This window comes from Labrus bergylta, chromosome 6, assembly GCF_963930695.1.
Source record: "Labrus bergylta chromosome 6, fLabBer1.1, whole genome shotgun sequence".
Lineage (NCBI taxonomy): Eukaryota > Metazoa > Chordata > Actinopteri > Labriformes > Labridae > Labrus > Labrus bergylta.
The window spans coordinates 11,028,928-11,042,703 of NC_089200.1; the positions used below are offsets into that span (position 1 = coordinate 11,028,928).

Consider the following 13,776-nt stretch of genomic DNA (forward strand, 5'->3'; position numbering starts at 1 on the left):
GTAAAGCAGTATGCTGTTCCAGATGTACATTCCCTCTGAGCCTGGCCCAATAAAAGTTGACCATGCAATGAAGTGGATGCTCTTCAGCGGAGGTATTGCAAGATGTTTCCCGTTGTGAGAGAAGCCGACATGAAGGAGAGAGCTCGAGAGACAATAAAGCAGGCCTGGTCTCAATAGAACAGACTTTAAAACAGTGACAAGTAATGAATTAAGAATGCCCCTTGAGCAAATGAGGAACCTGATCAAAAAGCAATCCCTGGATGTATTCGGTCAAGGTGAGTGACCAAACACACCCCGAGACCCCAGAGGTCCCCACTGTGAGGGACATAGGTGAAAGAGCAACTCAGGAAGATTTCAGTGTCAGGCTGCCCTGAAGGTTTCATGTCAAGTTAAATTTTATGTAAATAGTTCATTTAAAACAACCTCAGTTGAGCAAAATGTTGTGCACTTTAAAACACAATATCAAAGGACGATTATGAATTCAAAAAATAATAAATTTGTGTGTGAAAGGGGCCAATCAGCTGAGAGGAAAAGTAAGCTAAAAAGTGGATAATGAATGAAAAGTCTACTCACCGCATATTTACACTGTCGAGATCTGACGCCATACTGGAAGCGGCACTGCTCGTCTGCATCGTAGGCCTGACCTGGTGCTGTGGTGGGATACACAAACTCCTGCTTTGGGGGAACGTTGTTCAGACAGGAGCCCATACCTGAGCTAAAGGGTGCCAAACAGAAGAAGAGAAAACAGTAAGATTGAGATTTAGGCATTATTTAGGCTTTAGCCCTTAGGAGGCAATGTTCCAGCTGTGATGATTGTTCTGAAGATGTCAAAAAACACAACCAGTTTTCTTCCGATCCTTAACGAAGTACAGAGAATTTAGTATTTGCCTCCTTCCAGATCCATCTGTTCATGAGAGTTTCTCCGACCATCATATATGTTACTATGAGTTCAGAGTGATCTTTTTGGTCTCAAACCTCTAATTACCAAATGATTTGTGCTGTTGCAGATATCTGATAGGCTGACTCACTCCAGGAAGCTGGTGATGTAATCCCGGCTACAGGCAGACCAGATGAACGGATTTGTCTTCATGGTGATGTGGTCAGCCATCAGCTTGGCGGTCTCCTGGCTGCGAGGCCCACACGCGTTCCCCATACCGTCATGGTTCATCCCAAACCTGTAGCCCGGGATGAAACAGTGAAAACTCTATATTAAAACTGTATTTTTATAACATAGTCATGTTATCGAATTACTGTATATCTTTCTCCCATTGTTTATGTTTAGTAAACTTTATTGGTACCTCTGTGATGACAGTAAAGTAATTTATAATTGAATTTAAACATTGTTTCTGATGATAGCAGTAATGTCATAGCAGAACTACAAACATCACTGTGAGACATGTTTTATCACCACTTTCTAACATTTTATAAACCCAAACAACTAATTGATTAGTGAAGAAAATAAAATATACAGATTTAGTCAGTTTGACCAGCACTTCTTACCCCAGAGATATTCAATATACTATCATATAAGACAAGGAAAAGCATGAAAATTCTCAACTTTGAGAACCAGGAACCAAAGAACCTTTTTGATCAATGGTCTAGACTCACTTAGGTGTACACGGGAGGACACAGGTCATTTTCATCAAGACATGCCAAAGGGGAACATGAAATGACATCCATGGAGTACTATGTACTGTATTATATCAAACACAGTGTTAGCTCCCGCCCCCCGAGTGTTCAATAACTCATAAACACTCCCAGAAGCTGTTTGAGCCTGAAATATAAATGTTCCATAAGCTATTCATACCTCCACTGAGTCATTTCTGACTGGGTCTGTCTATGTTTTCATGTGAATGCCCTCAACCACAAACAGGCCTGTGTTTCATCTAATGCTGCACTGTGATGTCAAAACATTTTATATGACAATTAAAACCAAATGCTGACTGTGTTGAGGCCAAGGGAACTTTGTAAATATATATAAACCGACATACACACCGATCAACAGGCTTTGTCCAGTCATGTTAAGTGCCTCTTGGTCTGAATGCTCAAAGTCTGTCTGTACTCAACATTAGGAAGGCAGGACACTGACAGATCAACCATCTGTGTGAATACCTCTCAGACAAATTCTAAGGGACACTTAGTTACTCTATGCAAGTCCAACACTCTCAATGAGAACTTTTTAGTTAGAGATACAATCAATAACCTCTCTATTACTACGTTATACTGGATTCATGACAACTATACATCATACAGAATAACAACTTGCTTGTTGCTAAGTGTTTCAGATCAATTACACCAGGTAAATGAGGACAACACAGTTTCAAACCATCCAGGAGGTCAAGACTGATATAAAAAGCAGGAGTATCACCAGGTGCTGCACCAGCTCCACATGTAACTAATTCCACACATAAATAGTGTGGCCGAGAGAAAATATACAACTATTAACACGTTCTCAACAGATGGAAATGACTCATGGAGTTAGGAGATTACATAAAATCTCTCCGGGGATCTGGAGATGTAATCTGAGGAGGGAGGGATCATCTCAAAACAAAACACATTAAAAGACACATGAGAAACCTCAGGGATTCCTTCTGGGACATTTTGTGTTTCAGCCACAGTTAAACAACTAATCTGCCAACACTGATCTGTATCTGGGATTCAGATTCAGTGTTTTTTAAAAGGCGCATTTCAGTAGGTCAGATGATTAACAACACAGGTTTATGAAGTTCTCCTCCAAAGTCTCAGCGTGCTGTAGATTCATGTGCAGGAACCCTGTTGTTCCAATATGCCTGTGCTAGGACCTGGGAAAAGGATGAATCGCCACCAGAGGTACAAGTGCAACGCAAACATGATTTCTGTTTTTATCTGGGGCTTTGCTGAGTGGTTCATTCCAAACTGTTCTGTTCGTTTCGCATATGAAGAGCTAGAGTTTCATACTAATGCAATTTTTTTAGCTTAGCCATTCAACAAACAGCTTGCACACCGAGATGTTGACTGATTTTGACAAGAAAAATATCCACTCTATTCTTTTCCACCATGAAACCAAATGGGTGCGACTTGTGGTCTGTGCTGTCACAAAGCTGAAGTTGTTATTTTTCATAATAGTGGGAATCTAAACCTAATTCTTTGTCTTGGAGCAAATTGTACATGCCACATTTAGAAAATCTATTATTTCACCTCAACCTGATGCGCATTTTCAATCCATATTTTTCACATGTAGGTTGAGAATGCAGTCAGACAGGGATATCATGAACTAATGCACAGCAGGGTCATCCCAACAGGAAACAGATCTATGCAAGGTCATCATGGAAACATTTACTTAAATATAGGTTTTAAAAAAAGCAGTATTGATAAATTGAAGATGAATTGTTTTTGGTGGCCATTGCAGTACGCCACTGGGACTAACTACAACAAAAATTTCTGTTGGCTCACCAGAAGTTACATTCATTTCTAAAGAATCACCCCAAGAATGAAGAGGTAGGATTAGAATCCCATTCATTAAGATTGAGGTAGATTTCTATCTGATTCATAAAACAAAGATCCAAAAATGTAAATAAACTTGCAGGATAGTTACTTCTTTGTGTTTTCCAGTGTGTAGCAGTATTCATACATTCATAAAATACGTTTTCCTGAATGTTCAGGATGGGCTGCGTGTGTGAACAGAAAATGCCACATATTGATTTTCCACTTCCCCACTCTTTAGTTAAAAATGTGTTCAACAATAAGTAGCACTGATACAAAGGCAAAACCTTTTTCTATAGCATCGGACTCTCCTTACACTCTCCATCTTGGATATCTTCAAAAATTACAATCCCAGGGTCCGAACCCCGGTTCAAAGGGCCAAGTGTGAAAAACAGCTTTGCCCCTCAGGGGCAGGCTGTCCAGAAGTTTTTTTTTTTTTTTTTCAGAAGTGCATGTATGTAAACAGCTAGTGTGCTTCACTCACGTATGTCCTATCTCATGGGCAATAGTGAAGGCTGTTCCAAGTCCGATATCCTCATTGATGCTGCAACTCCTCTCTGGCTCACACATCCCTCCCACAGGAGCCAGACCTGTCTCAAAAGGATGTTAAGGTTCTGTTCAGTACTTGGGTTGGGTGTTAGGGAATGAATCACATGGCTTATGGTTATTCTCATAAAATAAGATAATCCTTCATTAGTTATAAGTATAGCACTACAAATACTTGTTTGTGTGTGTTCTTTACCTAAGGTTTCACAAGGCTTGTTCTTTTGGATGCAGATGTCGTACCTGCAGAAGTGAATAAAAATCAACAGGTTGGTTTTAAATTTAGACCTACAGACCCATACAAACAGAAGTAGCACAATTCAATAATCCAGCATATAAAGTGATGACATCGATGCAAGCATCCAGACACATAAGAACACACTCTACATGGATACACAGTATATTCCCAGCTGGTGACAGACATGCTCACACAGTGATAGTAGACAGATTAAGTTTTTAAAGAACAATAGCAGGAAGTCATGGAGGGTCACTTTGGTGTCATCTGTCTGGGCCGCTTCCATCCTCTGCTTGATAAGCCTCTTCTTAAACCAAAATGTTCCCACAAAGGCCATACATACCTCAAAGCATCTCAGAAAAACAGACATCTATCAGTACATTTATATAGCCCTCCTCTTTTTAGAGTATTCTGTGAGATAGGAAAGCATTTGTGGCATTCAGATGACTGTCCAACCCATGGTTGTGTTGTTTGCTGTTGCACATTCCTCAGTCAATAGCATCAGTGTTTTGAGTGCTTAATATGCATCTTCCACTGTTGTCTCTATTTTTCCTCCAGCAGTATCAGTAACAGCAAGCACAATTAGAAATATGACATACAATTTGAGAGAATCAAAGCAGTTTTTATTTGATTTCTGCTCTCTGACTTTTAGGCTTTTTATACAAAATAAATCTGTCGTTGTGTCCTGCTCCCTCGTCATATCTTTTTTTTTATTATTATTATTTCTCCAGATGCTGAGCTGGGCAAAGCTGCCCCAGCAATCGTCACCTCAGACAGGACAAGATTCAGCCTAACTCTCTTTATCTTTGACGAGATAAAAAACTTTGAAAACATAAGATGGGAATGTGAGACTTCAGCTCTGAGGAAACAGAGTTTAACCCTTAAATATACCGAGAAATAGACGGAACATATAAGAAGTTACAGGAGGAGATGTAGATGTTATTATTGCTTATATCTGTGAGAATCTGTGCCTGTTTGTCTAACCTGGTGATAAGAACAGCAGTGTCATGATGAGCGATCCCGTTGTCTGGTATGGCGTTGCCGTAGCTGCTCCGGTGCTGGATGGTCTTCTGCCATTTACAGAAGCTGTCTAAAGACTTTCCTGCATGGTGGTTGATCTCAAGTGTTGGCTGGAAGGTGGACAAGAGGAGAAATATAGAGTCAAATTGGGAAAATTAACAAAAATATATCAACTTAAAACACTATAAAATTGTGGTTTATACTATAGCTATCTTACAGTTCTGAAAACTACAAAACAGTAAAAGGTATTTCCAGAGAAAACAAATGGAAAATTTCAACTCAGGTGATAGGTTCAACAATGCTATAACAATCTATTCCCAATGTTCTTGTATTGTGTGTTTCCGGCTTGTTTTCTGCTCTACTATGTTAGCATTTGTGACAGAACATTTCTCAGATAATCCATTGGGTTTTTCAGGAACACTTCTTTTAACGTAATCTAAATAAAAATAATATCAGCGATAATAAAGGCACATGCTTTTCATTGGACAGAAGTTTTGTTGCACTTATCCAATGTTGAGGCAGGACTGGAGTGAAGGAGCTTTCTAGTATTAGGAGAGTGCAGAGAGGAGACGGGGAGGAGGGAGTGCTCTGCTGGCCACAGCTGGCGAGAACTCTTAACCCAGGAATGCTTGTGGTGACATAACTTGTAATTGTCTCATCCCGCAGTCCCTCATTTCTGGGTCTGCTGCTGGCCTGTTTTTTTTTTTTTTTTTAATTTTCCAGGGGAAGCTTTACCGTTTTCAGACCTGGAAACCAGCAGCAGAACCACTGGACGAGCAAGCTCTATCCTGTCCCGACCTCAGGCTCAATGGACCACGGAGAAAGAATAACAACACTAACACTGCCCACCGCTAATGATCCTAACATTTACCTCTGTCAGAAGAAGAACACATCCGAGCCATGAATTTGAAGCTTATTTTGGTGTACTATAAACAGCATGAATCATAAATGTTCCCTAATAAGACAGTGATGGAGGAAACCTCAAAGCTGTTCTCTAACGATGCTTGTACGGTTCATCTGTCAGATTGTAAGAAGGTCAACATTACTATGAGGTCAGCTTCTTCAACCAAGTCCAGTTGCCTTTGGATCAAGCTTCTATGTATGAGGTCAGCTGCGACGTCTCACCACAGGCTTTTAATGGCTGGCTAATAAAGTCAGTTACATATGGCCCAGTCATCTCCTGTGCTATATGAAGGTCAAGCACTTTTTACGAACTGAACGCCTGCTTTGTGGTTACCTGTGGATTCTAAATCTGTGCCCTTTTTTACTTCTGTTCACTCGGTTATATCACACAGCAAGAGCCTACGGCATTGCTTACCAGTTACCACTCTGTGCAGCAGTGGACAGCAAGGCTTTGAGGTAAATGCTAACGTCCGTCAGAATGCTTACATTCGTACAGTGGACAGAACATGCTGATGTTAGCATTTGATTATCAGAACCAAACAGAAAGTTAAACTGAAGAGAATATAGAACGCATGAATGTGTGTTGACTTAGGACCTCTGTAGAAAGCAAATTGAGAGGTTGATGTTTTCATCAGCATCTAAATCTTACTTTGAGCTTTTCTTCATCATGGATGTGCGTCACAGGGACAATCAGAGAGGTCCCTGTTCACGAGCAGGACAGTCACAAAGCAGCTCTGTCTGACAGGTACAAAACCCCCCTCATATCCTGACTTTTTTCCGCCTTTCCTCACCAATCTCCCTCTTCCTCTCCGCCTTACATCGTTCATGTCCCTTTCATTACAGCTAAGACCCACTTACACACCCAGAGTCCACCGGGAGCGATGGAGGAAAAGACCCATAAGCCAATAATTTGACACATACAAGGAGCTCATAGATGCTAGTCAGGGAAGAGTTTTTGTGCAGGTAATGAGAACAAGCACAGGCAGACCTAGACAGAGGGAACGGTTGTACTTATTTGAATTCTTGACAAAGTTTATTTACCTGGTCCTCCATGAGCAGGATGAGCCGTGTCACCACAATGTTGACTGCATTCCCCAGGCTAGAATCCTGGAACAGTTTGGCAACCTGACCTCCAGGGAAACAAGAAAAGACCAGTCTTAAAAAAACAGCTGTGGCACCAATGTAGCATCCCAATACCGTAGCTTGAACAACACTACAAATAGACATAGGAACAATTCATCATGAATTAAGATTTGACCTAGAAAAGAAAATCCCAGTCTTGAACTAGACCCTAGAGCAAATAGAGGTGGGTTGAGAAGGGATCCCTGCTGTGCCCCTTCCAATCAATTTTAATAAGATATACTTTTTATGCCTTTATTTGAGAGACAGGACAGTGGATAGAGTCAGGAACCAGGGAGAGAGTGGGGAATGAGATTCAGAACAAGAGCAACCGACGGGATTCAAACCTGGGCCGCCCGCCTCGAGGACAACTACTCTTGAAGATGGGGAGCATGAACTAACCACTAGGCCACCGGCACCCCCAATCAATGTCAAGCTATAACCAAACATTTTATATTGCAGACAGACTAGCCTTGGATCCTTGAAAGAGACGTAAACTCAGTACACCAGAAGTGGGAATGATTATTAAAGAGTAACAACACCAACTGTAATAAAAAAACAAGCTTAAAAACCACTGCTGGCCTTAAAGCTGCACTCAGACACTTGTCATTACTGCTGCTCTTCTGTAATTACGGCCCACTTTGCTCTACACCACTTAACAGACACGGCTGGTTCAGTGATTCTGTACTCCAGATTCAGCCGGATTTGTTACAATGGCAGCTGACCAACCCTTCATTAAATACATTCCTAACACGTGTGTGCATTGGTTTAAAGTGATCAAGTGTCTGTAAAGAGATCCCTGGTGACAGAAATAGTGCAGAAGATGACACACAACCTAAGCCTGGGTGACTAAAACATGTTGCCTCCTGTTGAAGAAACCAAAATAGGTCAATGCATTTGTTGTTTTTTTTGTCTCCGTTTTATCTGTGCAACTAAATCAGATATTTTTTTGTAATTTGTTGCACATTTTTGTGCAAGCAAGTTTGTCTTTTTGATTCTCAGTGTTGGAATAGGATTCAAGGTTTTTTTTGTTAATAAAGTTGTTAAGTTTCCAAAATGTTTCTTGAGTCATTTTTCAAATATGCACTCCTAAAAACTACAAGACAGCCCTAAAATCCTCCTGAGTTGCTTGTTCACACATGCATCTCACAGTAGAAGTCTATCCCTGTCAGAAAGCAGTGTCTCAGGAGGCGGGACATTACGTAAAAAGAAAGACACAGAAGTGGCAGACAAAGCAAGAGAGTCTGACGCTGCAACAACAAATTTTGCCTTTATACTTTTATATCAGTGCTGTTTTTTTCCCCTGAATATTTCTTAATGTGCTCTTACAACAGCTCACCCTGACTTCACGCAGAGATGTACAAGGGAACCCGCATGAAAACATTTACTAAATCTTAAAGACATATTCTCAGTGTGACATTTCCAAAGTTTAATTAAGAGTAATTCTGCTGACCCTCGTGAAGGTAGATTTTTGATGCATCTTTTGTGTTGTGAAACTTACAATATTCATGACAGCCAAGATGTACTGCTCGATGTCTCTGCGACCGTGGTAACCCACCATCATCTTGTCTGCTACCACTAGTGTCTCCACGTAGCGCTCCCGGCTTACTGAACGCTTTAGCGGGAGCTGGCCGCGGCCAACATGATGGGGAGGTGTCTTCAGAGTTCGCTGCCACCATGACGCGGTTTTCATTGGCTTCTCGTCTGGGAAAGATTGCACACTCCAGTTTTAAAGAAGGAAGACGCATATAAAAGCACAACAGTAGTTCAGTCTACTATACATTACTTGTAAAACACTTTGCATTAGCAATAACCGGCAAACAGATCAATGATGATGATCTGCAAAGTTTTAATAAGCAGCATGATAGTTTCATATTTATATATAACATATATATTAACTGAGCACAATTTGAAGCAGAATGACATTAAATATATGTTGCTTTTTCAGCAACGCCCTGTACAACAAACTGAGTTTTACCCAATTACTTCAGGGACAACCACAGTCTTCTGCCACTGGCTGCTATGCAAATCAGCCTGGTGTAGTTTACCCGTCCAGTCTGGACTGAACTGCTGCTCCTAAAAACACCAGAACGTGTCTGCTCTCACCAATGACTCCACAGGACTGGCCCTTGTACTGATGGCGGAGAGATGACCGCTTGTAAACCACATGGGGGCGCCCCTCTGCTCTCTCCCCCCTCTCTGTCTTGGTCTGATTATCTGGTGAGACAAGGGGTTCAATCAGGTACTCCTCTCCCCCTGCAACAATCACCCCCTGCTGCAGAGAGACACATACATAGTAAAGAACGGATTAAAAGAGTAAAAGGACAAGAATCATTGTTTTCAATACACATGCAGTCTCAATCGTTACCAAAACATCCTCATTGATTAGCCTAAAGTCATTCACTCATTTTCTTGATTTCGACAGAGAAGAGTGGGCAACAAAGCTGTAAATGAATGTATTATAAAAGTGAATCCGTGGCCTTCTTCATGGAATCACCAAAGAGATCAACACAGCAGCATTAACCCTTTAGAGAAACATATACAGCATGCTTCTGGCTTGATCAGGGAGTATCATATTTGCAAATCAGCAAATATCACAGCCAACACAAACACAAGCTCTTTTCAGAGACAGCTCTGGGGGGCGGGGTACTGACACGGTCCATCATGGTCATTTGGTCGTTTTAGTTCATTTATTAGAATGTTATTGTCATTTCCTGTTTTGTTTTGTACCTCCCCTTGTCTCTGTCTTCCAGATTCTGCTCCTGGGTTTTTCTCGCCCTGTGGTCCCCGCCCTTGTTCTCACCTGTGGTCTCGTCATCCCCTGAATGTCTGTGTATATAAACCACAGTGTGTCCTCCTTTATGTTGCCAGTTTCATTGTGTGTTCCCTCGTGTCACCACGTGCCAGCATTCCTTAGTTTCTAGTGTACAACTATTGCCTGACTTTTTGACCTTTGCCTTTTTGCCTGAAAGATGACCTGTGTACTGACCTGAACCATGAATGAATCCCTGTTTTTTTTTTTATCGTACTCCGCTCTTGTGTGAGCCTGCATTTTTAGGTCCATCATTCTATCTGGTTCTTCTTCAAGAAGGAAGAAACCCCAACAAAGAAAAAGAGGATGGGGGAACAGCTCCAGTATATACAGGCAGAATAAATAGGTTTCATTTGGATAATTTGAAAAGTGAGAAGTCACATCAGCAGTGCAGAGACAATGATATTGGTTTTCTCTTTAACTTATTATATATATTAAACACAGCTTGTAATAATGCTCTTTGTTGGGGCAGTCCCCTTACAAACATTGTCCCCCCCCCTTCCAGGGTTATCTGTTGGTGCACTGAGGATCAGGACCACACAGTAAAAAAAAAAAAAAAACCCCACACACACAGACAAACACACGTGAGAGCATGAAAGGATGAATAAGAGCGAGAGAAATGAAAGAGTGAGACAGAGAGTGATACACTAACACTTCCTTTGATTCTGCTCAGATGTGTCAGTCAGAGGGAGTGTCTCCCCTCGACTCACAGCGGCTGCTTTCAGAGTGCCTTTAATCTCGTAATAAAGTTAGTGATGCTCCCCTGGACACACAGCCCGCTCGCTGGTGAATGTGCTCACGTGGGTCAGACTAACAGTAATTACGTGTGTGCTTTATTAACGCTTTGTGAACACATCTAATCCTCAGCTGTGTATACAACTGTTATTGTGGAGCCTGCTGTTTGGTGGTGGGAGGATACACATAATACACAATTCAGGAAAACTGTATCAGCTAACAAAACGCAGCAACACATTTTAGTGATCCATTAAAGTGATTCAGAATGGGGAGCCAACTTACATCTCCTGGTTTGGGTAATTATTAAACAGATAACCTGATGAGAATGGGAATGGAGAAGGAATTGGTGATTTTCTAAGGAGTAAACAAAAGCTATTTGTTATGATGTTTCAGAAGATTGAAGTCGCTGGTTTTATATATTTTTACCAAACCCAGCATCTACTCTTAAACAGTCTTCCTTTAACAGCTCCAAGAGAGCATGCACACACCCGTTGCATTTTGGGTTAAAGTCAGCAGTTAAGGGCCTCAATCTACAACACAGGGGTTATCAGACAAGCTACGGCATTCTTCCTAGGCGGAAAAAGAGGACTGCTTCCGATCATGTCTGACACTTTCGAAAACCAAAAATCGTGTCCATTTGCAAAGCTGAAAAAGTAAGCAGGCTTTGCAAATTCTCTTGAAACCTTCCGTTTTTCCTTCTTCATGCAACTTTCTACAAATGAGTGCAACAACATGAATGCTACTGAAGAGCGTCGATCTGAAAGTATTCAAAATGTCTTTATCTATGATGATCTGGAAAATTTATAAAACCTTCTACTTAAAGTTGTTCATTTTGTGTTGATCATTGATGATTTATCAATCCAAAGCCCCATTGGCAAGACAGTACAGCGGATAGAGTTGGAAATTGAGGTGAAAAGAATGGGGAATGACATATTCGGAAAGGAGCTACAGGTCTCTACACTACAGCCTCTATACATATACATGCGATTGAACTAATCACTGGGCCACCGGCACCCAGTCAGAGAACAGTATTATTTCATAAATTATTATAATATTTATATTTTAAAAGGTCAATTTTCAGAAAAGCAAAACGTCTCCGCTGTTCAGTGAAATGATCACTGGCAGGTCTGGAAAATATTCCATCAAATGCTGTCTGTCAAGTTAAAGAAGTTGTGAATGTGCTGCAAACTCTTGAAACTAAGGATTTGTTTTAGCTGTATTAGTTGTAGCTGTGTTATAATGTATTCTACACTTGGTTTATTATCTATAGGGGTAAAAAATGAGATAAAGGTCATTCTTTTCAGGTAGAAGCTTAGGTTGAAGTTTTGAGGTAATCAAAATTACATTCTAGGTCATTTCAGTTTCTGAGGACCACACTGAATCTGGACAAAGATTAAAGCTGGCCTGAGTGATCAAGGTTTGTTAAAATGTCATGCTTTGAAGTCTGAATCAACCATTACTGATCCTTTACTTGCTGAGCCAGCGCTGCTTCTGCTGACCTCGCTCAGTGAATTAGATGTGGATTAGATTTGTAGGTTTAAGTCTTACCAGGCCGTTACAGTTGCTCAGGGCCACTTTGCTGGAGGTCGGCTGGTCTTGGAGGTGTCCTACATAGTGGCAGTGGGGAGAGTAGGGATGACTCCAGGCTAATCTTCCTCTCTTCCAGTACTCCACCCTGAACTGCCGTGACAGGAGGCCTCCCTGCAGCGTCAGGTTCAGAAGGAAGTTGTTTCGCGGTGTGGACAGCTGGTAGAAGAGCTGAGGGATGGAAAAAGAGAGGCGGTTTATTAACGCTCTTCAGTTTTAGAGAGAGTAATTTAATGCTACGTCAATGTAAGACAAACAGAAATAGACAAAAAGAGAAAAGGAAATCTATACAGAATCAGGAAGCCTGTCTTCAGTGCTGCGTCTTCTTCTTCTGTGGTGTTGAGGTGTTTCTGCATCCAGCGTTTCTCCATTAGGCCCAACACGTACTGGAGTGGCAATCTCATACTGGCCTAGACTTGTCAGAAAGGCAGCTAGAGGGAGAGAAATAAAGAAGGCATGAACCCATTATCAGAGTTTAATTAATTTAAGCCAAATTCAGCTTAATCTTATTTACTCAAAAAAAAACATTTAGGAGTTACCTATTCTGAACACATTGAGCTTTTTCATTGACAGTCACCCAGTTGGCACCAAAGACTTTGAAAGGCTTTTTTGGCCAATTACTGACAAGATCCCTACTTTCCAAGATCCCCTACCCCCTTCTGCATGAGGCCAAAGGGATGTTGCCATGGTTACACTGAAATTGTATACTTCCTGTCTGCCTCAGTCTGTGCCGGGGCCTGGTGGAGATTTATTGTCCAAACACAAAACTGCTCCAAACAGCAAACGTCAGCTAACTAACGGGGAAAGGTCACAAGCAAATGATCCAAGTTTTCATCAAACCTTTGGCCCCAGTTGGTAGAGAAGCAGCCCCCTTCCCACACAAAGTAAATACCCAGAGATCAGAGGTCCCTGGTACAGACTTGGAGAGCTCTGTACCGGGAAAAAAACAGTCTGAGCAGTGGATAGGTCTGGCTTGAATAAAGAGCTAGTACAATTATAGATGCAGCCTTCACATGGAACTCATGAGGTTGAACTGTATTTTTGACACAAGAAGTTTAGTGCAAAAAATGCCCGCTATTCAAGTGGTTTCAGTAATGAGCACAAAACTTGGTGGCCTTGGTACTCTTTTCAAAAACAGCATTTTTGTATTATAATTATATGTTTAATTTTCCTCGCTAACTATGTAGGAAAACACTCCCCTAAGAAGGGTTACAGGAAGCGGGATGTTGTATTTTACTGTTTAACTGAAGCTTCACTGGAAATAATTGTGAACTCATCATCAAAACTATCATCAACTGGTGGAAGCTAATGGCTCATTTGTGAGGTTTTAGGCTTGACAGGTAATGTTGAAATTGTAAAC

General features: G+C 41.2%; 1 protein-coding gene across 2 annotated transcripts in view; it reads right to left on the bottom strand.

Annotated features, from left to right (window-relative positions):
- The window catches only part of adamts10 (ADAM metallopeptidase with thrombospondin type 1 motif, 10), a 45,200-nt gene that overhangs the window by 22,281 nt on the left and 9,143 nt on the right, over positions 1 to 13,776 (bottom strand). Inside the window, exons 3-12 of one of the 2 annotated variants that reach the window (XM_020656896.3) lie at positions 12,708 to 12,847; positions 12,378 to 12,587; positions 9,389 to 9,557; positions 8,784 to 8,986; positions 7,205 to 7,288; positions 5,225 to 5,370; positions 4,205 to 4,248; positions 3,947 to 4,052; positions 1,029 to 1,175; positions 574 to 715 (exon numbers count right to left, since the gene is read on the bottom strand). In XM_020656896.3, coding sequence (XP_020512552.1) covers positions 574 to 715; positions 1,029 to 1,175; positions 3,947 to 4,052; positions 4,205 to 4,248; positions 5,225 to 5,370; positions 7,205 to 7,288; positions 8,784 to 8,986; positions 9,389 to 9,557; positions 12,378 to 12,587; positions 12,708 to 12,847 — 1,391 coding nt within the window. Of the gene's footprint in view, positions 1 to 573; positions 716 to 1,028; positions 1,176 to 3,946; positions 4,053 to 4,204; positions 4,249 to 5,224; positions 5,371 to 7,204; positions 7,294 to 8,783; positions 8,987 to 9,388; positions 9,558 to 12,377; positions 12,588 to 12,707; positions 12,848 to 13,776 lie in introns of those variants that run through there. The other variant, XM_020656906.3, reaches the window with a different exon arrangement.